Source organism: Crocuta crocuta, unplaced genomic scaffold, assembly GCF_008692635.1.
Source record: "Crocuta crocuta isolate KB4526 unplaced genomic scaffold, BGI_CrCroc_1.0 scaffold87, whole genome shotgun sequence".
Classification (NCBI taxonomy): domain Eukaryota; kingdom Metazoa; phylum Chordata; class Mammalia; order Carnivora; family Hyaenidae; genus Crocuta; species Crocuta crocuta.
Genome location: NW_027532166.1, coordinates 1,026,838 through 1,053,233, shown reverse-complemented (window position 1 = coordinate 1,053,233; position 26,396 = coordinate 1,026,838). Strand labels below are relative to the sequence as shown.

General features: G+C 34.5%; 1 protein-coding gene across 31 annotated transcripts in view; it reads left to right on the top strand.

Annotated features, from left to right (window-relative positions):
• SLMAP (sarcolemma associated protein) overlaps positions 1 to 26,396 on the top strand; it is a 149,013-nt gene that overhangs the window by 81,509 nt on the left and 41,108 nt on the right. For 6 of the 31 annotated variants that reach the window (XM_077776611.1, XM_077776628.1, XM_077776609.1 and 3 more), the window contains exons 4-13: positions 3,917 to 3,953; positions 6,076 to 6,138; positions 9,888 to 9,983; positions 10,233 to 10,304; positions 11,642 to 11,782; positions 12,854 to 12,991; positions 14,544 to 14,712; positions 14,800 to 14,850; positions 15,315 to 15,365; positions 20,013 to 20,075. In XM_077776611.1, coding sequence (XP_077632737.1) covers positions 3,917 to 3,953; positions 6,076 to 6,138; positions 9,888 to 9,983; positions 10,233 to 10,304; positions 11,642 to 11,782; positions 12,854 to 12,991; positions 14,544 to 14,712; positions 14,800 to 14,850; positions 15,315 to 15,365; positions 20,013 to 20,075 — 881 coding nt within the window. The remainder of the gene's footprint in view (positions 1 to 3,916; positions 3,954 to 6,075; positions 6,139 to 9,887; positions 9,984 to 10,232; positions 10,305 to 11,641; positions 11,783 to 12,853; positions 12,992 to 14,543; positions 14,713 to 14,799; positions 14,851 to 15,314; positions 15,366 to 20,012; positions 20,076 to 26,396) is intronic. The other 25 variants (XM_077776638.1, XM_077776623.1, XM_077776622.1 and 22 more) reach the window with 7 other exon arrangements.

Below are 26,396 nucleotides of genomic sequence, written 5' to 3'. Positions count from 1 at the left end.
ACCTTGAGGGGTGTTAATATAGTTAGTAGCCTATTTTGATGGGAATTTTGGAGGGATTTTCCAATGCTATGTATTTTTTTTTTCCTGAAGCAGTGGAAAGATTCTTTAAAGGAAGACAAATTTGAAAGAGGGGAGTTACTCATAAAATGTAATGTTAAGATCTAAATATGAGTACATTTTAATCTTGGCGCTTTTCACAGATTATCATTATGTAGTAATTATTAATTAAACTTAAGTATTTTTATTTGCAGGGGAGGTATAGACCTTTTTTCTATACCCAGCATAATACTTTTTATCCTTCAAAAGCAAAGACAAAGATTTGAGGTTGGGAGGTTAAGATAAGCAGTAAGTTGAAGGCAAAGTAGAGTAGTAAGAGGAAAGAATGAAAAAGAAAGCAAAGAGAGGCTCCTCTATTACCATGACAGTCTGTGCTTTCATTAGAATTACTATATATTTTGCTTCAGTGAGAAGCTACCATTTTTTTTTTTTAGCTTTAAGGATATCTGAAGCAAAACTAAAATTTTTAAACATTTTATTTATTTAAAAAAATTTTTAATGTTTATTTTTGAGAGAGAGGGAGAGGTTGGGAGCAGGGGTGGGGGAGGGGTAGAGAGAGAGGGAGACAAAGAATCTGAAGCAGGCTCCAGGCTCTGAGCTGTCAGCACAGAGCCTGATGTGGGGCTCGAACTCATGTACTGCGAGATCATGACCTGAGCCAAAGTCAGAGGCTTAACTGACTGAACCACCCAGGCACCCCTTAACATTTTAAATTCAAAACAATCTGTTTCCTAGTCTATATTATAGTTTAGTTATTAAAAATACAGTTAACTTTGGGAACTTTAATGTGACTCAGCTTTTATGAGTCTAGGGGTAAGTTTTTAAAAACAAGAATAACTATTAATCAGCTAATGATACGTGGCTTCTTAAAGACCTTGATGTTTCTGTGTGATAATGAGATTTTTCTTCCATGGAGCTAAAAGCTTTGAGCAGTTATATAAAGGGTTATCTGTAATCTCAGGTTCCGTCTAGTAGAGCATGTGAATTTCTCAGTCTATGTTTCGTGAACTGTGTATCCCTGTCCTTCTTGTTTTCCTGCGGCTTTTCATCTTTGTCCTTCTTTCCTTCTCATTGTTTGGTTTTTCTTATGTGGTTAAATATAAGCATCATTTAAAATTTTGCAGCCAATTTCATTGTACATAATCTGGCTGACTTTCTGGAAAAGATGATTTGGGACAGGCACTGCTCCAGAGCTGGAGGAAGATCAGAACAGTCTTTAGAGGTAGATAGTCTGTTTCAAAGCCCGACTCCACCTATTCTGTGACTTGATCAGACCTCCTTTTTCTCATTTGAAAAATGAAGGTAACAGGAGTACCTGTGGAGCAGGAATTTTATGAGGAGGATTAAACAAGTTTGTGCACTTAAAGTTTTGTGTACTACCTGGCATATATTAAGCACACGATAATCATTGGTTCGTTCTATTACTGTAATCTTTCTCAGCATTCAAGATATTTTTGGGGTACAACAGAATGCTTAGAGTTTAAGGTACATTGTATACATACCATTTAATGCTTTTAAGATCTTCACTAGATAATTCTCAAAAAGTTGGTTATTGGGTGTCTGGGTGCCTTGGCTGAGCATCCAACTCTTGATTTCTGCTCAGGACATGATCCCAGGGTTGTGGAATCAAGCCCCATGTTGGGCTCTACACTGAGCATGGAGTCTGCTTAAGCTTGTCTCTCTCTTACCTCTGCCCCTCTCCCCTGCTTCTTCTCTCTCTTTCTCTCTCTCTCTCTCAAGAAAAAAAATTCTTTTTCTTCCTTGATTTTTATTATATCACACAAATATTATTTTATAAAGTAATCTGTACACCCAGCATGGGCTCAAACTCATGACCCTGAGATCAAGAGTTGTGTACTCTGCTGACTGAGCCAGCCAGGCACCCCTCTACAAATAATTTTTAAATGATAACAAACAGAGAAATTGCCTGTAATTCCACAATCCTAACACTAAATATGATTTTCTTCTTCTGCATTCCCTATTGCATATGAACTTTTCTTATAATCCAAACAAAATACATCTATTTCCAAGATAGTTTCTGTAAAATACATACCCCCCCACACACACACACACAAATAAATATATTACTTACTGAATGCTTAGCTGGATTTTTAGCCTTTGGTTAACTAAATTTTCACAAGAACAGAAAATTTTGTACTTTGGTCACTAAGAAAAATAGAATAAAAACCCCTGAGTACTTTTTGGTTCATTTAGACTTTATTAAGTTCATTTTCCTATATGTGCATATCAACAGAGAAAAAGGTATATAAGGTTACCTCTGGGTGCTGGCATTAGGTAATTTTTACTTACTTCCTCTTATTACTGCACACACGTAGTCAATATGTATTACTTGTATAGTGAAGAAAACAAAAGTTACATTTAAGATGTCTATCGCATGTTTATGGGGTAGAGAGAAAAGCTAAAGTTGGCCTAATTTTTAAGCCTTTATTAGGCACCAGCTTTGCCAGGGCATTGTGATAGATTCTGGGGATCCAGACATAAATTGGTCACAATGCCTAAAAACACACATGTGAAAATGAAGAAGTAAAGGGTTCTATGATCTCAATGGGAGTCTGTACAGGACCATGTATGCTCAGAAGGGAGGGGTGTGCTGGTTCATATTATTCCATTTTATTCAGTGTTTTAGTGTATTTGTGACTAATTGGATTGAAACAATTCTTAACGATGTTTGTGGTTACTACAGTGGGATCAGAGTTGTCATTTCTGTGTCATTTATGTGTAAGTCATAGATCGGTTTCCCATTAGTTTACACGTGATTAACCAGTTGAATCTAGGAGCTTTACTCTAGTCAACCTTCAAGGTGACCATTACCAGAGTAGCAACTATGATATGGATATGGAGTGATTAGCAACTGGTAGGGGATGTGGGTGGTAGCCTTGCTTTGTGTTCTCTCTACTCACCCCAGTCCCCACACAGTAGCTTACCAGGTATTGTAAGGTTGGGTCCCTGGCTTCCTTAGCTGCTGCGTTCTCATGGGAGTGGTAGTAGAATCAAGTGCTACTAGGTTCAAGGTACTGTTTAAAGCTCAAATTATATTAACACATTTAATACAGTAACCCCTGGAGTTGTTTTTTTTAATGATTATCCCCATTTTATAGAGGAGGAAGCTGAGACTTCTAGTGCTTATTAGGTAACTTGCCCAAGATTGCACAGCTGGTAAGTAGAGCCAGAATTTGGACCCAGGGAGCCTGCCTACTTAACTGCTGCACGACACTGCCTATCTGTCAGTACTTTATAAGGCTGAAGAGGCAATTAGTACCAATTATACTGTCTGTTTACTGCTTAGTTTTAAAGAGGTATACAGAGTTTAGTTTCCTACTTACATTTAAGCTTTCAGTTATTAATGTGTGAAGTGGCTCGATGGAGAATAGTAATACTCTTTGGTTAGCTAAAATTGTTCTCCACCAGAACAAGTTTCCAGATTATAGATTTCTTTCAAATAGAACCTTGATTTTTAAGACTTCGTGTATAGGAACATTTAATTTTAAAGGAAAGTAATTTACACGTTCCAAAATGAAAAATGGATATCTAGAAGTTCTATAGCCATGAAACTCACCAGAGCCCTCATTAAATAGTGGATCCTCAAAGGGCATTTAATATATTTTGAATTTCGAATTTGTCTTTAAAAATATATTATGTGTAAAAGGTAGATCTGTGTATTTATTACCTTGTTTTCTAAGAATGCTATGTATTTATGAAGGATTAAAAAATAATTCACATTCTTTTAATTATGTGAAAGCATGTGTAGCAACTTTGGAGTTTAAGATATTCCGGTACTGTCGTACTGTTTCCTCTGTTGTCAGGAAATTAGATAAAAAGTCTAAATTTTTCTTTTCAGTGTCATCCATGCTCCATTACCAAGTCCTGTTGACAAAGTAAGTTAGTAATGATTTTTTTTTCCCAAATTAACTCAACTATATTGCTTTGGAAAATGTTTTTCTTGGTTTTTAATATGCTTTACCTAGAAATTTATTTTTCTTCTGTAACAAAGTACATGCAGTGTATATTTGGTTAATTGCAGTCTACTATTTGGAAATTTTAGGGTGGGTGTTTCTTAGGAGAAGCCCTTGTTATCTCAAGTAAAGGGCTGGTTATATAGACTAGGAGTTCTTATTTTGTGCCTAGCCAGAAGTATGAAAGTGTTAGTGACTGATGTTTATTCTGGAATACAATTCTGTCTAGAAATATTTATTAGTTTTTCTGCCCAAACATTCCCCAACATATACGTAGAAATACAGAAATAACAGAAATATAGGTTTACAGAAATTGTTCTTTTATTGTCCTTGAAAATCAGTTTTAACCTGATTTGGTCAGAAACTTTGCAATAATTACTTGTTCGTATTTTTCCTTTTGTTCAGAAATAATGTGGTAATAAACTGTAGATATCATTGCTTAATAGCAAAAATATATATATCTTTTGATATTAATGTAGATGTTTTTTTCTTAGTGTACTGACTAAACTATTGGGAAAATAGTTTACATTTTTTTCTTCCATGTGGATAAAGACTGAAAGCCAGCCTGAAACTGAAGTTCTCTGTTAAATTCCTTTTTTAGAAGTAAAAGTGGTTAATCATCAAGTTCAGCGATCCCAAGAATTATTTCAGTAGTAAATAATGACCTTGCCAATTTAGGACTAACTTTTAAAAATAATGCCGCTTCTCTGAATTCTAGTTAGCATATTTTTTTTAAAATATGCTTTCTGAGCTTAATCAGGAATGATGCTATTAACATCATTAGTAATGATGTTATACAAAAGGCATGGTGGTATTAAGGATATGGACAGATGTTACAGCAACCTATCAGTACCTTCTTTGGTGGTGGGGCGGGGGGGTGCAGAAATAATGGCACGGTTCTATGTTCCACACTTGGGAGAAACCCTTATAGAAGGTAATGTTTCATAATACTCTTGAATTCTAAGTATTTTTTTTCTGCAGTTTGTAGTTAAACACCATTATTTCCTATCTTTTTCTTCTTAAACCTACTTTAGTTTAAAGAAGAAAAAACAGACAAAGCTCTTTTCTTTTTTCTTTCTTTTTTTTTTTTAATTTTCATTTTTATTTATTTCTGAGAGAGAGAGAGTGAGAGTGAACAGGGGAGGGTCAGAGAGAGGAGACAAAGAATCTGAAGCAGCCTCCAATTTCTGAGCTAGCTGTCAGCACAGAGCCCGACACGGGGCTCAAACCCATGAAGCATGACATCATGACCTGAGCCGAAGTCAGAGACTTAACTGAGCCACCCAGGATCCCCTCTTTCTTTCTTTTTAAATTTTTTTTTAACATTTATTAATTTTTTGAGAGACAAAGGGAGCATGAGTGGGGGAGGAACAGAGAGAGAGGGCAACACAGAATCCGAAGCAGGCTCCAAGCTCTGAGCTGTCAGCACAGAGCCTGATGTGAGGCTTAAAACCCACAAACAGTGAGATCATGACCTGAGCCAAAATCGGACGCTTAATCAACTGAGCCACCCAGACGCCCCTCTTTTTTTTGTTTCTTAGAGACCTATTTTCATTGCTTCTGGTCAGTGGACAAAGCATTGTATTTCATGTCCTGTCTCTCCCCATACCCTCACATACAAATCCCATTTTGAAGATGGCTACCTGTAAATGAATTGTGATTTGTTGACATATTGGAGAAGTATTTAACAATGAATTTTAAAGGGGGAAAATACAGATCTATTGATTTAGGAGTTATTTCTGGATTAAGAAAGGGCTTTGTTGCTTTTGGCTGTGCTTGTGGTTTGGTTTATCAAGGAGTTTTTTCATGAGTAGTACTTGTTTCACCACCCTGCTTATAAATCTCAGACTGGTCAACAAAATACCATTTACAAATTCTACACATGGGACAGAAATATTTTGAAAATGAAAGGAACTGGTTAAGCTAAAAAATAATTTTTATTTTGCATATTTCAGTAAATAGACATTTCAAGGACTTGGTTTGCTTTAAAGTCTGTTATAAATGTTTTGTGTGACTATTGGTATTTGTGTCATTTTGTTTCTAGGTTGCTGCTAACACTCCAAGTATGTACTCTCAGGAACTATTCCAGCTTTCTCAGTATCTACAGGTAAAAGTAAATCTTGAAAATTCTTAGTTTTTAAAAGGAGAATTAAAGAACTTAGGTTTAATTTTGCTAGTTCACAAATACAAGGTAAAGAAATACTGGCTGGCTATAAGTACAAAAGAATATCTTTTCAAAGTAAAAAAAAAAAAGAATTAAAATTAGGTCTTGTGAAGAAAGATAGAATCAGGATTATTAAGTCTAGAAAAGATAGGGTTCTGTACAAGAGAAGTTTTTGTCATTTAAATATGATACAGTTTCAAAATAATTCTTTATCCATAGATGACTTTTAAAGAAAATTAAATCTGGAGAGATTTTGGTTGCATAGTATAATAGCAAATAATTATATAGCACTTACTGTATGCCAGACTCTGGTCTACCTCTTTGCTTCCATTTATTTAATCTTCAGAACAATCCTGTAAAGTACATACTTTATTCCCATTTTTATAGACAGAGGAACTGATGGCCTGGAAGGTTAAATAATTTACACAGTATTACATACCTACTCTGTAGTAGAGCTGGGATTTGAACCCAGACAGTCAGACCTCAGAGTCTCTGCCCTTAACCACTGTGCTGTGCTGCTGAGTCTGTAGAAAGACATCTTGATGAGGCAGATACATGGAGTGGGCTCCTGAAGAGAAAGAGCTATATAAATCTTTAAAAAGGAAACAAGTGGTGTGTGTGTATGTGTGTGTGTGTGTGTGTGTGTGTGTGTTTTCTCTTGATTTTGGGAGATTTGGGCTGGATTATGTTCTTATTATTCTGGTGAGGGAGCATAATGAAGAAAAATCCTAGATAAGGAATTTAGAAATTGGACTTTTTATCTTGGCTCTGTTGCTGAGTTCTATGACTTTGAGTGACTCATATCACATTTGTAGGTCTTCCATTGCTTTTTAAAATGATAAGACCAAACTGGTGATCCTGGTTCCTACATTCCTTTAAAGGAATCAATCACTAAAAGCAGTTCTCTCTTGGTTAAGAATGTACAAATCTGTGAAAATTGTCAGAGTAATAATCACATCTTACCTTCTGCTGGGTGTTATATAATGGTGCATAGAAAAGCAGAGTTGCACATTTGCAGTTTAAGTAGAATGTCTAATAGCACAGACTGTAGCCAGAGTTCCCTGGACTCGATCTGTGGCTTTAACCTCTGACCTTTTGGGAAAGTTGTTTAACCCTTTTGTGTGCCTCATTTTCTTAATGTGTGATATGAGTATAATAATAGCACTTACCTCACAGAATTGTGAGGAATAAATGAATCAATATATATATATGTGAAGCACTTAGAACAGTGCCTGGCACATAAAATATATGCCATACGTGTTAGCAGTTGTGTACCACTCGAAAGAAGGTACGTTAATTGACCTAGATCTCTCTTATTTTTAGAAGTAGAAGAAAACTTTGAGATTAATCTGGTCCAACCTCCATTTTTCACATGAGAAATATGGGGCTCATCTAGATAAAAATGATTCCCAAGGCTATATACACTGTATACTTATCAGTCATCACGGATTGTGAATCTAATGTCCTGACTCACTCAATACTCTTTCCAACTTTGTCTGTTTTTTGCATATTTGTAGGTGGGCATAATCTTTCATTGTTCTTTTCTGATTTTTTTTTTTAATTTTTTTTTTTAATGTTTTATTTATTTCTAGGAGAGAGAGAGAGAGCGTGAGCAGGGGAGGGTCAGAGAGAGAGGGAGTCACAGACTCTGAAACAGGCTCCAGGCTCTGAGCTGGCAGTCAGCACAGAGCCTGACGCGGGGCTTGAACCCACGAACCGCGAGATCATGACCTAAGCGAAAGTCGGACGCTTAACCGACTAAGCCACCCAGGCGCCCCTATTCTTTTCTGATTTTTGAGAGAATATTATACTGTGCTTTTTTTTCTGTATACCTCTGTGTGAATTGCTGAAGTTCTAATGTAAATTGTAAAACTTTTGAATAAGAGCTGGAATAGATACATGTCATGCCTTAGAACTAAAAGTAAAGAACTGGAAGTATTAGATTTCTGTTAGGATGTGGTTCGTGGAATTATGAAACTCTAAATGGAATTGAGTTTAAAAAGGTGAAATTACACCACCTAGTGGAAGTAGTGATTATTTGGTGGCTTTGTTTTTAAGTAAAATTTTTTGCAGCATTAGTGTAATTTTCTGAATATTAGGAATGTGTTAAGAGCTTAAAATAAACTTGACAACTAGTCTCTTTTAAGTATAGGCTGTTTTATGGCCTTTGTTAGATTCCTTAATCTATACTTACAGAGTTACATAAAAAAACTACCTCTAGCTCTAATTAGATCAGATTTTCTCTAATCATTATTTATCATGGATGTGGACAACAATAAATGCATGCTTTAAACCTCAAGAACTGTGTTTGAAGCATACCCTTCTTTGTTGAGGTGGCTCCACAGGTATTAGGGTAGTAAGTGTTCTTCTTTGGCTAATGACAGGAATTGAAGAAAGTGAAACTTAAAATTGTGCCATAACCACTGTTGAATGCTGTGTGAACATTTCCACCTTGACTTCTAGTGAAGGAGACCCTCTTAACAGCTATCAAATGTTAAGTGATCTAGAGAGAAGGTTTGCTTGCTAATGTCCTTCTCTGGAAAAATATTCCTTTGGAGTTGCCAGATAGATATAACTCCTTGACTCCTTAATTACATTAGTGGACTCTTATTTTTGGCATATTCGATTTCTCCTAAGTAGTATACAGTCTCAAAGAATCAGAACACCTGACAATGCAATAGATTGTGAAAGTGAAACAGTCTTTCTCTCTCCTTATATATATATATATATGTATATAAGTTACAAATATATAACAAATATATATTTGTTAAATATATATATAAATATATATATATATAACATTCTTTTTTTAAAAAATGTTTTATTTATTTCTAGGAGAGAGAGAGAGACAGCGTGAGCAGGGGAGGGTCAGAGAGAGAGGGAGTCACAGACTGAAACAGGCTCCAGGCTCTGAGCTGGCAGTCAGCACAGAGCCCGATGTGGGGCTCAAACCCACGAACTGCGAGATCATGACCTAAGCGAAAGTCAGACGCTTAACCGACTAAGCCACCCAGGCGCCCCTATATATATAACATTCTTAAAAGGAAAAATTAAAAGACATTTCTAATTTAGATGTCATCCATGCAGCTAAGCCATTAAGAAGTATCTTTTTTACTGACCACATTGTTTGGCTTAGGTTGGAATGAGTTTGTTCTGAAAGATTTGTATATATTTTTGAAAGTATGTATATATAAAATGCAGGGCTAACCATTTGTTGTATTCTTCTATTCTGGGTTTCCTTTTTTCCCCCCTTAACTCTTCCTATGTATGTATGTATGTATGTATGTATGTATGGAGGTATGGAGGTATGGAGGTAAGGAAGTAAGTAAGCTCTATGCCCAACGTGGGGCTTGAACCTACAACCCCAGGATCAAGAGTCATGCTCGACTGACTGAACCAGCCATGCTTCTCTTTTAAAGTCACTCTTGTGAATTATGAGTAAAAAGAAAACAAAAACAAGAGAACTTGTTTTCTGTTAACAGTGGAAGGTGCAGCTAGAGTACCCCTAACAGACCAGGAAATAAGGCTAAAATGATGTGGCTTATATATTTTTTACAAGCTGGATTTGTCAGGTTTGAAAGTAGAATACAAAGTGGGATAGGAGAATATTTTCAGAATGTGCTAAAAATTGATTACTCTTCAAGGGATTATACTGAGTTCATTAGAATCTCTTTTATGATTTGTAATATTAGGAGGCCTTACACCGGGAACAGATGTTGGAACAGAAGCTAGCCACACTTCAGCGGCTACTTGCCATCACCCAGGAGGCCTCAGATACCAGTTGGCAGGTATTCCAGTTGCCTTTGTATTCATAGTTTAATATTTCTTAAATGTTGATTAAACTAAAACTGAAATTTTTTAGCAGGCAAAGGCAGTTATTTCCTAATGACCAAATATCAAACATTTAGCATTTTACAGTGGGTGTTGGTCAGTGTTATGATTTTACATCTTTTTTTTTTGGCAGTAGCAACCATTTTGATATGTGTTATTTTTTAATTACCCTGGGATTTTATTTATATTTAATTTTTCTTCAACAGGCTTTAATAGATGAAGATAGACTCTTATCACGGTTAGAAGTTATGGGAAACCAATTACAGGCATGCTCTAAAGTAAGTATTAATCTCAAGTACGGGTTCATAAAGAAAAATTTGTAAAATTTTTGTGTATAGCTTCGTTTCTTTGCCTGTCATTTTGAGTACATTCTAAAGCATTTATATGTTTTCTCCATTCTTTTAAATCTTTTGTCATTATAGGAAATTTCAAATATACATGTAAGGACAAAGAATTGTATATTGAATATCCATGTATAACTCTCTTTTTTCTATCATTTGACATTTGCTGGAGAAACTGAATCATTTGTCCTCTATAGTTTGCCTCAATCTGGACTGTTACTTAACCATTCTTCTAGCTCCCCACCCACACTGTAAATTGGTAATTTGATCTAGAGATTTTATCTGATTTAGGCTCAACTCTTTTTTGCCAACAGTACTTCGTGAATAGTATTGTGTACTTTCACCAAAAGGCACCATAATCTAGTTGTCTTTCTTTTTGACATATTAGCAGCCTTTGATGATCCTTGCCTGATCCATTATTAAGGGTTGCAAAAATGGTGATGTTGTAATTCTATCATTCCTTTATTTGTAGCTGGGTTACTTCTATAAATACTTCTGTTATGTCCCTCTCATAAACTATTTTGTTACCTGAAGTCATTTTCTTTAGGAAAGGCAGATAAGTGATTTTCTTTTTTTATTTACTATATTCCAAAATAATGAATTAGTTCTTTCTCATCCACCAAAGAATGACCATGAAGTGGTTTTTTTTCCCTCCAAACTAGATTTAAATATATTTCAGGTGTTTCAACCTGTTCCATTTTGTTGTTCTTATTGATGTTCAAATTATTTCACCTTTGGTCAACTGTAGCTTTTTCAGTTTGGTGTCTGAGTCCTTTTGGTACAATCTCAGCAGGTTTTCATAGCTTCCTGCTGTCATTTTAGACAAGATGTTCCAGACTCATATTGTACATTTCCTGCCTCAGAGCTGGAATCAGCTTTTTCTTCTAGGTACTGTTATTGCTTTTGTTTTTAACCATTGTGTTAAAATGCTAGGCCCCTTTGAAAGTAAGAGATTATTTTTGCACACAAATGGAAATACTGTAGCTTACAGAGAATATGACAGATAGGAGACTTAATTCATTTTGTACATTTGAGAAATTGTTAGTTTCCTCTGACTTTTTTTTATTGGAAATGTGAATTAGTATATTTGTGAAGGCATAAATTACTAATGGAACTTTTAAATAGAGCTTCAAGCTTCAGTTAATATAGGGGCAACATCATTTGGATTTGTGGTAATATAAAATTCAAAGAGCATCATAATGTGTTGTTTTTTCAAATGGTAAATAATTAAAAAAAATAACTTGGTTATAATTACAAATATCTTTTAATCTTAGAATCAAACCGAAGATAGTTTACGGAAGGAACTTATAGCATTACAAGAGGATAAACACAACTATGAGACAACAGCCAAAGAGTCCCTGAGGCGGGTTCTTCAGGAGAAAATTGAAGTGGTTAGAAAACTTTCAGAAGTTGAGGTATTTTAATTTAACAAATACACTATGGTAATATGATTTAAAATTTTTAGCCTAAAATTGCTAATATTCTAGAACATTTTAAACTTGGGTATTATTTCCTTCTATCAAGTAGGAAGGGGTAGTATGCTGTTTTCATTGTTGGGAATTTTCAACATAACCATGTGAGTTTTGGTGCTTGTGGTCCCTAGTTAGTGACTGGGCAAATGAAAGTCTAATCAAGAAGTCTTAGAATTTGCACTCTGCTTAGGATTCAGCCTTCACACAGTGGACCATAATATGTGCCAGGGTTACCTGGTTTTGCTTTTCTTCAAGTTGAGGATAGTCATTGAAAGGTGGAGAACCTCATCAGTATTCTTATCTACCCATCCTCTAGAGAAGAAAACTGTGTCTAACTTTGGAGGTCAAAGGGGAAAATATCTCTAAGGCCCTTTCTAAGTCTTTTAGAAACAATCAAAATGTGATTCTCGTCACTTTAAAAATGACCTAGTTGAAAATGGAGGTCATTCCTTTGAACCACTGCAGAATTACTACAGAAGTTATTTGTTACTGGATTTAGCTAAAATGTCCATTATAAATGAAATAATAAAAATATTATATATAGTGTATAGTACATACTGTGGTATACAGGATAGTAATAGTTTCTGTAATAGCCTCATCCCATAATAACTAATTCACTGTTGTGTCATTAATTTGACATACAAGAAAGTTGCTAGCTGTCTTCTGTTTTCTTATTGATTGTGCAATTATTAAACTTGGTTTCAAGAATTGATAAGCTTAAAATATTTTCAAGACCAAGTTATACCCAGTGGTTCTTTAAAGGAGTAGTTATATAAAAGTAACATCCTTTCCTCCCTGTCCCCTTTCTATTGTTTCATTTTTCAAATTTTTTGTTGTATTTTCTGTTTTAGTATGTACCTAAAATAAATTAAAATTCTTATATTATTTAACTCAGTCTTATATAAAGCCAGGGCAGATGTTAATTTAGAACAGCCCATAGAATTATACTTTCTATAAATTGAAGTTATAACATACATTTATTTTAAATCAGTAATCTGTAAACTTGAATTACAGCGAAGTCTGAGTAATACTGAAGATGAATGTACCCATCTGAAAGAAATGAATGAACGGACTCAGGAAGAATTAAGAGAATTAGCCAATAAATATAATGGAGCAGTTAATGAGATTAAAGATTTATCTGATAAATTAAAGGTATGTATTTACTCAACCTGAAAATGTGTTAATTGTCCCTAACAAACTGGATAGATTAAGAGGTTAGGCATTGCTGAATAGTTGTTGATTTAAATTTGGTAATAGTTAAAATTTGTTGTAAAAATAAGATTCCATTGGGGCGCCTGGGTGGCTCAGTCGGTTGAGCATCCGACTTCGGCTCAGGTCATGATCTCACAGTTCGTGGGTTCGAGCCCCACGTCGGGCTCTGTGCTGACAGCTAGCTCAGAGCCTGGAGCCTGTTTCAGATTCTGTGTCTCCCTCTCTCTCTGACCATCCCCTGCTCACGTGGTCTCTCTCTCTCAGAAATTAAAAAAAAATAATAATAATAAGGTTCCATTTAGCCCCATTGCCAGAGACAATTGAAACTCTGTAAAAGCTGACATATTTCATTTGGAAGGAAATAAATAGTACTTCACAACAGGCATTTTTAAATATATAATAGGAAGTAGATGCAAATCTGCAAGCCTCAAGATATTTAGACTTCAAAAAAAATTTTTTTTACATTTATTTATTTTTGAGAGATAGAGACAGAGCGTGAGTGGGAATGGGCAGAGAGGAGACACAGAATCTGAAGCACGCTCCTGAATCTGAAGCAGGCTCCAGGCTGTGAGCAAGTGTTCAGCACAGAGTCCAACATAGGGCTTGAACCCATGAACTGTGAGATCATGACCAGAGCCGAAGTCAGACACTTAACCAACTGAGCCATCCAGGCGCCCCTAGACTTTCTATAAACTTGAATGTGCTTATCCTTGGGCAGCCCCAAAAGCAGATATTAGTGCTGGAGCAAGCCCAGGGGACCTTGGAGTGATTTGCAATGGACCCTTGTAGCCTCTAGGGATGCTGTTAACTGCTTCAGCTGCAGCTCCCTGTAGCTTGGGTGTAGGATTCTTAGGATAAGGACAAGACCAGACCATAAATGTCCTTTAAAATGTTATAACTGAGTTTGTGAAGTCCCATCTTTATATCATTCAAAGCATGATTCAGTGGCTAGAAGATATGTATTTGTTAGAGAAGACCAGGGCAACATCTCCTCTATGTGGTGGGTGAGAACCACTAATAGTTGTAAAGATTGGTCTTGTTAAAAGGAGGTCATCTTGAAAAGTGCTTATAATTATCATTCCTTCAACTAAACACAATTTAGTTTACAATTTCAGAGTAAGTTACATTTTAGAACTTACAAACTGATTTAAACAATAGTAATTTCAGGGAAAAACTGTATATATTTCCCTCTTGAAAACTGTGGAGTTTTTAATTTTGACACTGTTATCTATATGGATTAGGCCTGCTTGCCTGCTACAAGTTTTTCTTTCCTAGATGTCATGGAAGTATGACCCCAATGCACAACACTTGTGACATCATTTTAACATTTACAAATATGTCCTATAATGTTGAATATTTTTCTTAGAAATTTATGTGAATTAAAAAAAAAAAAAAAGAAAGAAATTTATGTGAATTAAAGCAGTCCTCCTTAAGGCCTCTAAAAGCAAGTTCAGACTATAAAATAACTGATTTTTTTTTTCTCTCTAAACAGGTAGCAGAAGGAAAACAAGAAGAAATCCAACAGAAGGGACAAGCTGAGAAAAAAGAATTACAACATAAAATAGATGAAATGGAAGAAAAAGAACAGGAGCTCCAGGCAAAAATAGAAGCTTTGCAAGCTGATAATGACTTTACCAATGAAAGGCTAACGGCTTTACAAGGTAAGTTAGCTAATCCAGAAATTGATTTGATTTGATTTTTTTTCCTTTTATCTGTGAAATACCTTTTTCTTGGACTTTTATTTGCAGTACGGTTAGAACATCTTCAGGAGAAAACTCTTAAAGAGTGCAGCAGCTTAGGTAGGTGTGTCACCACATTTCTTATCTAAAGCTGAATTTTTATCATTGAACTTCTGATATTTACTGTCTCATTGGGTGCTTATTTTTTATGTATTAGGTAGAATATATCCACACTCTTTCAGAAAATTTTCTACAAAAGTATGCTTCATTGCCACTAGTGGGCACTGTTGTTTAGGCCTTGAGATGAAATTTGTGCATCTGAGAAGCTCTACTTAGAGATACTTAAGTAAGAAAAGTACAAACACAGCAGGATTCTTTTTCATTTGAGGTTCACTGGAAGGTTCCTAGGCAGTTGTAGCTTTTTCTCTGAGTTTATAGAAAATGACCCCTTGAACCCTTCTTGGAAAAATAAATTCAAAGTGTTCTATACTGTCTTAATGCAAGTAGGAATACAAAATGCCATGAGACCAGTTTTAAAGTAACCCTTTCTTTGATCAGGCAATGATACACTGTCTTAATCCTAGGGATACAAGTTGATGACTTCTTACCTAAAATAAATGGGAGCACAGAAAAAGGTAGTGTAAAAAACTTAACTGTTTTCCTTTCATGATATCCTTTTACTACTTAAGCAGGATAGAGAGATCAGCATTTTAAGGTTTTCATTGTTTGGAATAAAAAGCATGCTGTTCATGGACCATTGAATCCCAGCTTTTATAAAAAGCTTCCCTTTATTTTGTAGTTCTTAAAGCTCTGATTTTTGGTTAGATATCCCTTGTTATATGGAAATTTTAATGATCTAACTAACAGGAAAATGCTCAAGTGCAACTTTAGCATTGATTTATATAGCATAAAATTAGCTTCTCCCCCAATATATTTTTCAAAGAACTCCACTATCATTTTCTTCCATTGAGTACTGCTTCCTTGGAATATGGGGCCTCTGTTTTTAATGTTTGTGTCCTGCCCCATCCCTGGCCATGAGTTTACTTAACAGTGCATTGAGCTCTTGGATGTGTCATTGAAGCTGCTTTCTTTATACTGTACATCTCTTTCTTTAATCAGAGAAAACAGGGTCAGTCATTTCTACTATCTGAAAAATCCTTTATTAGTTCTTGATACTGTGACCCTTCTTTCTGGATAGCTTGCCTTATCTCTTGCCAAAAATGTATAGCCACTATTGGTTTTCCTGTTACTGCATGGGGTACTTTTTACCCATTGACTTGTACATTCCTTCAGTCATGAAGATCCCCCTTCGCCCTCCCCTTTCCATCCATCCAACATTAATTGAGCACCAACTATGTGCCAGATTCTGCATTAGACGCTTGAAGCTCAGAATGACTAAAATTATTTTCTGTATTTACAAATCTGTGTACCTCTGATCTTAGTTTTTATATAGAAGTAAGTGGAAGACATCAAGGTCAGTACTCAGAACTTCTTATTAAATTTTTTTTTTCATGTATCAGGGGATATCTTTATCGTTCTTGGGCAGCAACCAACTCTGATAAAGTTAGGAGGTGCTTTTTTTGCTCTTGTTTTTGTTTGGTTGGTTTTTAGTTAGGAATTGGCAAAATAGGCTTAGGTAATTATATATGAGCTTGCAATCAAGACCTAATAATATTACATATGTTCTATAAAAATCTCAAAACTCTAAATTAGAAATTATTGTCATTAATCATTGTTATTTGACTATTCTGTATATATTTTATAAAATACGTCAACATTTTAGAATTCCAGTTTGAGTTTCAATTTGAGAATTTTTAAAGGTGTAGTTTATATTCATCCCAGTATTACTAATTTTATTAATATTACTAATATTATTAATTTGTTTATTACCTATATTTAGTGAGCATATAAAATGACTTAATCCTCATTTTCTAAAAGGTTGTTATCATTAAATGAGTTTTTATTTTTTGTTGTCATTATTTGCCTTTTTTTCCTCTTTCTGACATGAACACCTTCCAATCACCATTTTGATTGGAGCATGTATTTATTAATAATGTTAGTGTTAATTCAAGCTGGAAACATGTTATTCCTTCAGTTAAGAGAATCCTTTAATGTACACTAAATCATCTTTAGATGTTATCAGATTTAGGGTTATCAGATTACTGCTAAATGGTTTTTTTTTTTTGTCAATTCCAATCGATTTAGATGAGAATAGCTAGAGACAACTCCTTGATTTAAGACTGAATAAGGTATTTTGGATATAATTTACTGATTATAAGGTACTAAATAAGGTACTTCTTCTGTTCTTCTATAATTTTTCACTTGCTAGTATGTTTGGTTTTTTAGTGGTGATAAATTGGTGTGGGGGTGACAAATAGTATATCTTTAATGAGACAGAATAGTAAATATCTTGATATGCACAAAAGCTTCATTACACCAGATTTAGTGTACAGTGGATTTTGGAGTAAGATGGGTCTGCTCTGAATCATTTGTTAAAGAATAGCAAGCTAGTTATCAAGCATTCTAATATTACCAAAAATCCATAACCATAATATGCCAGCAGATATGACTTTAACTAAAATTAGTCTTTAAATAGTAGAGAACCAATTATAGTTATAAGAGAATATTTTTAAAATGTCTGAAGATGTTAAGATCAATACTATTTATCTAATAAACTTTATTTTTGAAATTACTTTAAACTACCTGCTATAAGCATAGGTTTTATACTATAAAATTTTCTGTATCTTCTCTAATAGGCATATTTGAATATACCTTAATATAGAAAAGCACTGTCTAATAGAAATATTATGAGAACCACATATATAATTTAAAAATTTATGGAAACCACATTAAAAATATAAAAAGCAGGTAAAGTGTTAATAATGTGTTTTGATAATGTTAATTACTTTGACCTACTACATCCAAAATATTATTTCAACAATATAATCAATATTAAAATATTATAAGTGAAGTATTTCACCTTCTTTTTTCCTTAGTGAGCCTTTGAAACCAGTAGATATTTATTTTATACCTACAACACATCTCAATTCAAACTAGCCATTTTTTCAGGGCTCAGTACCCACATGTGTATAAATAAAACACATTTTAAGTAGCACAGTTCTCTATTATGTTTCTGTATCTGTTTTTTCTTTGCATTTCCACAGCCCTGTTTGGAATCTTACACATGCCTCCCTGTCCCTGCCTTCCCTGCGCTAAGTAGCTCATTCTTTTTGTATCTCAGTGACATCTTTTATAGTTTTGGCAAAATGAATTCCCAAGGAACTGAATTCAAGTAATGAAGTACTTAAAGTATCATCATCCAAATCCTTTACATGTACTATCTGAAATATTTTTCCTCTCAGGTGTCTTAGAAAATGCCTTTGTAGAAATCATATATATAATATATATATAATAATATATTAATCTTGCATTTTATCTAAACTAGTATAATAAACACTTTAATGTAGAGTCCAGATAGCAAAATCAGAGTAGATAAAAGGTTGATTTGAGGCTTGATGAGTAATGGTGGGATGTACTACATCAATAAATGTCATCTAAAGTCCTGTGATGATAGTCTGAAATTCTGTTTCAAATAAGTTCCATAAAGTCCTTTAGGTTAAAATTTGGCTTCAAATGAGTTTTCATATTTAACCATGATGTTGTGCAGTTGAAGTTCTGAAAATGTTATCACAGCTTAGATAGGATTTACGTAAAACAGCTTTTGATCTTGGTAATTACCATTCAGCTGAGGGCTCCTGTTTAGGATTTCTTGGCGCCAATCAGCAAGTGCTATTTATTAGATTTATATAATTTTTATCTTTTGTATTTTTATTATTTTTATTATATATAGAGAGAGAGCAGGAGGAGAGGGACAGAAGGAGAGAAAGAGAATCATAAGCAGGTCCTACACTCAGTGTGGAGCCCGATGTGGGGCTTGATCCCAAGACCATGATATCATGACCTGACCCAAAATCAAGAATTAGATGCTCAACCAACTGAGCCACACAGGCGCCCCTAGATTTTTTTTAAATTTCTGTTGTAGTTAGCCATTTTTCTTCCTTTTGGGGCTATATCATATCTCTATATAGTATAACTATATAACTATGCAATTATGTACAACTATATACACACATATATTACATATATATAATTGTTGACTGGAGGCTCTGTGTACCATGTAAATAGATAAAAAATAATGATAGATTCGAGTATGAAGGTAAAGAAGGTATCTATTAGTAAAGATGTCAAGAGAAGCTAACCAATGATTAGAGTAGGAGATGCCTGCCCCTCAAAGTTGAGATGATAAGGGGTAAGGTGGGTTGAAAAGAGAAGGAAAAGAGACTTTCACAGTCAGAGTGCTACTAACCCATGTCCTCTCTCACAGGTTTTAGTGCTTTCCCACCTTCCAGGTAGTCATCCCTATTGTGATATATTTTTAACACTTGAACTTCCAAAGTCTTTCTAGTAGTTTTGAAAAATCCAGAGATATAATTGAAAGATGTTATCCAGATTTAGAAGTCAACCCTTTGAATCAAAGTAAATAAAGATTATTATAATAGCTGAAAAGAGCTCTACTGTTAGGTTTTGATTCTTCTCACTCATTAAAACAAAACAAAACAAATTCTTTTTGACATGAACAAAACCATTCTCTGAGCTCTTATTTTAAAATATGCCTGGCATTGATTTTAATCATTTGGGTAGAGATAAGCAATGTAATATTTTGAGAGTATAGAAAGTACAGATTAAATGACTCAAAGGAAAGGTTATTTGTGAAGTGAAAGCATAAAAATGAAAATATTGCATCAGTTTGTTAAATTTTAAGGTGTTATTTTATGGTATTCTTAAAATATTTATTTTTTGCCTCTTAAGAATAGCTTTGAAGAGGGACTGTTAGAGAATTGTTATTTGACAATTCAGTAAAAGCATATGATAAAATTTAAAAATTATTTACATGTATTTAATAAACTGTCATGGAGAAAGGTATATTTTAAAAGAAAAGCTTTTTAGCAATATATGTCTATGGTTTTCTTGAGCTCTTTGGATAGAAACTGCACCTTTAAAAGCTAACCAGTCAGTGTACAAATGAATGATTATATAATTCTGAGTCATTTAGCTTTATTAACTCTAAAATATGTCTGCTATTAATATTGAAAATATCTTAAACTTTTATGAATCTTATTCAGAGTTACTCATGTTAATACATTTCAGTTTTCCTACCTTTGCTGTTGGTATTCAAAAACAGCAACAAACGATATCCTTAAAGGTGTTTCTTTCTTTATTAGAGCACTTGCTTTCAAAGAGTGGCGGGGACTGCACTTTTATTCATCAATTCATAGAATGCCAGAGTGAGTACAGAGTATTTTTCACATTGATTTTAATGAAGTCAGGGGCTAACATTGAAAAATGAGAGGAAAAATAAAGATCTCACTGTGTTTGTTATGGTAGAAGTACACAGAGGGCCATCTTCAGACAGCATCGATTCTTCTCATACCAGTTTGGCTTCTCTCTTTTGAGAAAAATATTCTTGTGGCATTTGCCTTCAAATATGAATTTCATATTGCACACAAAAAGGAGGAAGTTTCAAGCTTTTAAATAAAAAATTGTAGTTGAGCAGGGATTGAAATTGAATGTCAAGCACCTGAACTTTCTGTGTGTACACTTAAGAAAGAGTAATAACGCTAACCTGTTTTATTTGCTCTCTAGTTCTATCACAGATTTGGAATTGAATTTCTTAAGTAAGTTCTTAAATGAAGCCATGAAAACATGATTTAGTTTGGGCAGTCAGATCTGAAGATGACCCTTAGGGCAGCAGGAACTTTCTAGGGAAGGAATAGGGATAGATTGTCCCACATTCTGACATCCGCCACCTACCCTTGGGAAGTCTATCTTTAATAATACATTAAAGATAGAGAGGTTAGCTTTTGAGGTGATTTAGACCTCTGCTGAATTCTAAACCAAAGTATCATGAATTTTCTCATACTTGAAAATCACATAGCTGCTTAAATCAGTAGGTTGTGATATTCTCTTGGTCCTCTTAGTGACAATTAAAGGTCATGTGTAACAAAGATTTACTGATGCTATCTATACTTTTCCTACCAGACACACAACTTTGTTGAACATTTTTCTCTGCCTGTTTGCTCTCTTCCCGCCCCCCAGTCTCAGGTTGGGAGGTTGACAGGGTCACACCTGGTAATGATAGCAGACAGAAACTCAGTAGATCCAATGTTATATACTCCTTAGAGATGCCTTAAGGAAACCTGGGATTTCATTTAATAGTTCTAGAAGAGCTTCTATTTTTGTCCATTTTATGTTGTATGTAAGTTTAATATTTTGAAGAAAATCAATGAATAAATATGGCACATTCGTTTGTCCTTTACATTTTTTTTCATAAAGCAAAGATTAGTTTATGTTTTTGTTATCTTCTGATTACTAAATTATACTTTTACAGGAAATTGGCACAGGAATTTGGGGCAAAATAATTGGCATCCACTGAAACCGACTAAAAGCAGAATATAGAATTTAAAATATAAATCTTTAGGGGAAGGATTTTATAGTTTTATTACATGTGACCATTGTTTAATAAGTTAATTTTATTTTAAACTTTTGGGGCTTCTGTTTTGAGCCCAAAGAAACAAGAACAGAGAACTATCCAAAAGGAAAGCTTATTAAGTTACAATTTGCAAAAATCATTTAAGATATTATCACAAAATGTGTATGTAAAATATTTAGCTGTAGTTGTAACACAGAACAATGTTTGTTTTACATTACGAAAAATATGGCGATTTTTGTTTTGTCGTAGTTATGGGGGGAAAATGGGCCAGTAAATATTCAGAGATACAGCAGAAGTTATATAAGTTACCGCAATCTGCTCAACAAGGATATTAGCCATAAAATTATGTTTACAAAGACTATACAGTGGCATGGGAAAATGTTAATTGTGGTATAAAGAGGGAGAAATGAGAATACAAAATGCTTTCCTTGTGGACAAAGAATGAATGAACCAAAGAACAAAAAATAAAATATGAGTCTTAATAGACATCTGAATCCATTGGGTCCCTAAGTGCAAACGGAAGTTTGGACTGTAAATTCATGTATATACCTAGGGATATAACTAGGGATATAGTCCATTATCTGAATCTTCCCTGTTCCTGAGATTTGGTAGCAAGTAGCAAGAGTTTGGTTAATGAGGATACCAGTTGGATCTCAGAAATTTTCAAATATGTTGGCTCCTTAAATTTGGATAGCCAGAGTTGGCATAGTAAGAGTTAACTCTGATATTGATTTGTTGTCAGAAGGGGTGTTTTCATCATTTTATGACAAGCTACTGGTACAGAAATTGTGGTGTTTAATAAGTATTATGACAAGCAAAGCAAATTTGAATAAAATCTTACTCAGGTGAACTTTCAAAATAATTTTGGTTTATTTTTTTATAATCTCACACAAACTTTTTTGCCATTGTTTTCACTGATAGACATGAACTGATTTATGATCTTGAACATGAAGTTTGTATTTTGTGAGCAGTGACACCCTATAGTCTTATTTTCCTGTCTTTTACTGATTTTTTAAAAGATTTTTTATTTTTAAGTAACCTCTACACCCAAAGTAGGGCTCAAATTTATAACCCCGAGATCAAGACTCACATGCTCTACTGACTGAGTCAGCCAGGCACCCCTATTACCAGTCTTTTAAAAAGCAGATGTTAAGTACTTAGATTTCATTGTTTACGGTACTTGTTGTATAGTCCAAATTCACCTTGTGCTTTAAAATTAGAAAGCAAATAATTCACTTCTGTAGGATTCCTCATGTCTTTTTAATATATTTACCGAGGTTTTCAGTTTATGTATATGAACCCATAAGAGAATGGTTTAGTTGTTGGCTGTCTCCATTTACAAGGTGATTTTGATGAAATTAAATGAGTTGGAACACATTTCAGTTTGTTTTCCTTTTATGGTAAAAGAAACTGTGTTTCTTTTAATTCTCTTTTAGGAGAAAAGCTTTTAATCCCAGGCAAAGAGATTGGATTTTGAACAGATTTAAATATAACCTTTTGCGTAATTCCAGGACTGTGAAGTAATTTTCTCTGTAAAAATTACCATGTAAAATCTAGAACTAACAAGTAACTTTAATAAAACTTGCTAAAAAACTCCAGCAATATTTTCTTCTTTAGGGATTCAGGCATGAAGTTTGATTTAAGTAGAATTCCACATTCCATGTTCCCTGCAAATTTTAGTTACTCAAGGTTTACCACGTAAACTTAATAAATATGTTAAGGGGCACCTGGATGGCTCATTTGAGTAGGTGTCTGACTCTTGGTTTCAGCTCAGGTCATGATCTCCTGGTTTTGTGAATTCAAGCCCCGCCTCAGGCTCTGTGCTGACATCAAGGGGCCTGCTTGGGATTCTCTCTGTCCCTCTCTTTCTGTTCCTCCCCTATTCACACTGTCTCTCTCAAAAATAAATGAATAAACTTAAAAAGAAAAGAAGACTAATACACTGAGACTGTTGTGTTTGCTAAGTGTGCTTTCTGAGTTAAATTGTGCATCTCTAAATCTGTTTTATATATATCCCGTGAACTCTGTCATTTGACTTGTATGCTGAGCACAAAAATAAAAGGTAAAAGGTGGAGAATCTCAGGACATGGAGACTCACTTTATGGGCATAGAGTAAAAAGCAGCTTTCTCCAGGCTACCGCCTGCACTTTACTTCTGCTACTGTTTGTCTGGGTGAGGGCAGAGGCATCACAGCTGTGTACCAGAGAAACTTTCTTTTGAGGTCCACTTTGTACATGCAAACTGCCCTCTCCCTAAACGGCATCTTCCTTTTGATGATTGAGTTAACAAATGCCTTGAAATAAATTTCATGTCTTTGTATTCTTAATCCATGGTTACTATGAGACTTCATGGTTTTTATTATTAGAAGCAGAAGTCTAATTCTCTTAATATTTCATGTTTTATGTAAGTTTTTTGCCTGATTTAAGAAAAATTCTCTTCCTGCTTCCCACCTCCCTTTTGAAATTACAGTCACTGTCTGTATATGTTTGTCTCATTCCCTCCTTCCTTTTAGGGCTTTGCTCTCACATAAAAATTACCTTATTTGGAGTAATGCGTTGAATCAGTGTTGCTCGGTGACTGTTTACTTTTCATCACTCTGTGAGATCAGCTCCTCTGAACAATCTCAGGCTTATTCTGATTATATATTCCACTTGAAATATTTTTTAATTTTCATTTTTTAAACTTTTATTTCTCTAAGCCAAAGCAAGTTATTTATGACAGAGTAGAATATACGTGGTATGGTTCCCTGCTCATAGTAGTTTATGTCCCCATTATAGGAAAATTCTTAATTTAAACTAGATGTTATTAGACACAAAAGAATACATACTATAGTATTACATTTATGTGAAGCTCAAAACACTAAAATTATAGTATATTGTTTAGTCATGCACATTTGGATAGTGTGACTATAAAGAAATGCGAGAAATTAAATACCACAAAGTCAGGATAGTGGTTACCTTAATGGGGTTTTAATTGGAAAGGGAAACATGGGAAGCTTTAGGGTGTTGTGTTTTGGTTCTTTCTTTCTTTTGTTTTATTTTTTTCTTTATGAGAGAGAGAGAGAGAAAGTCAGCAGGGGCTGGGCAGAGGGAAAGAGAGAGAGAGAATCTGAAGCAGGCTCCATGCTCAGCACAATCCCACAACCCTGGGATCCTGACTGTAGCTGAAACCAGGAGTCAGAGACTCCAGACGCCCTTGTGGTTAGGTTCTGTTTCTTGATTTGAGCTGTAAAACAAAAAATTTATTTGCTTTAAAACAAAAAATTTATTAACCTGTACTTTTGTGTTTTGTGTTCCTCTCTGTATGTTATTTCTCACAGTAAATAAGTATGGCTTTAAAATAGGGAAAATGAATAATTATCTCCATAGAGTATCCCTTAAAAGAGGGAGTTCTTTAAAAGTAAGTAAATCCTCTACTTTATCTTTCAGTTGTGCCAGGCCAAATAGTTCTTTCAAGGCCTGCATTTATCATTATACGGGGTTCTCTTCTGAGTCTCTGGTAGCCTCCAACTTTTAGTGTTCCCAAAGAATTGAAGTGTTCACTCCAAGTTTGAGAACCAGGGGCTAGAAACTTTTTTTTTTAAACAGTGTTCTTTTCAGGGTGCCTGAGTGACTAGTTGGTTGAGCGTTGTACCCTTGATTTCAGCTCAGATCATGATCTCACAGATCGTGGGATTGAGCCGCGCATTGCTGAGTGCAGAGCTGGCTTGGGATTCTCTCTCCCTCTCTGCCCCTTCCCTACTCACACACTCTCTCTCTTCCTCAGAATAAATAAATAAGCATTAAAACAAAACAGTATCCCTTTCCTCAATTATTTGATTATAAGCCATTAATGACTCACCAGATTTGATCATCTACCCTTAAATATTTCAATAGTGACAATAGCAGCAGATTATTATTTAGCACTTTGATACTAGTACTGTGCAAAACTTTTTGCATATTTAATTCTTAGTTTTTTAGAATGATAAAAACATCCAAATAACTTTTCTAAGTTTGATCCCTTTAAAAATAGATATTCAAATCATTCATTCAGCAAATATTTATTAAGCATCTATTATGTATATACCAGGCATTATTTTAGCTGTTGGGGGTACAAAAATGAACAAGACAAAGAAAGATTTGCCTTCAAGGAGTTTACATTCTCTGGAGGAGACAAAAACTAATAAACTAATAACATGTCAAGTAGTGATGGGTCCACTGAAGAAAAATGAAAGAATATAAGACAGTAGGTAGTAACAAAGGTAGCATGTGGAATTTGAACAGATTTGGGACTAAGCCAAGTGAGGTGTACATGTATCTGGGGAAAGAGTGTGTGAGAGAGAAACTGTGTGAAAACTAGTACTGGTCTGAAATTGGGGTTTTAGAACAATGAAAATATTTGCTTGCTTGCTTGCTTGCTTGCTTGCTTGCTTGCTTCCTTTCTTTCCTTTCTTTCTTGTAAAGGGCCAGATAGTAAATATTTTAGGCTTTGCAGGCTATAAATTCTCTTTTGCAACTACTAAACTCTGCCATTTTAGTGGAAAGCAGCTGAGGACAGTATGTACATGAATGCACCTGGCTTTGTTCCTCTAAAACCTTATTTACCCAACAGGCAGCAGACTGCATTGGGCCCTGTGGAGCTTTAGTTGGCTGACCCCTGGGCTAGATAATATAGACTTTGTAAGTCATGGTAGGGACTTCAGATTTTGTTCTAAGGGTGAGCATTTTTAGCAATAAATTACTCTTAATGTATGTTTATGATTTTTTAAACAAGGTGCTACCTAGATCTTCAACATACTAGAGACAGATTGAAATGACTTTCAAAGTCTGCATTTATATTATTTTATTATTTTGCTATATTCATGTGACAGCATTTGTGGAACCTGTTTTATATGTCAGAATTGTGTTGGGAATTAATTTACTGATGAGATACCCTCCTGTTTTCACTAGACTCTCATTTCCTATATTGATCACATTTACCTTGGTAATCCATGAGGAGTACTTAGTCTTGTACCTGGCACATGGTAAATATTTGAAGTAATGAGTGTATTCCTCAAAGAGTTCATAGTCTGTTGGGAAAGGTAGACATCAGTATAGCTTATTAGAGACGTGAAGCATGGGCTACAGATGAGGAGTGA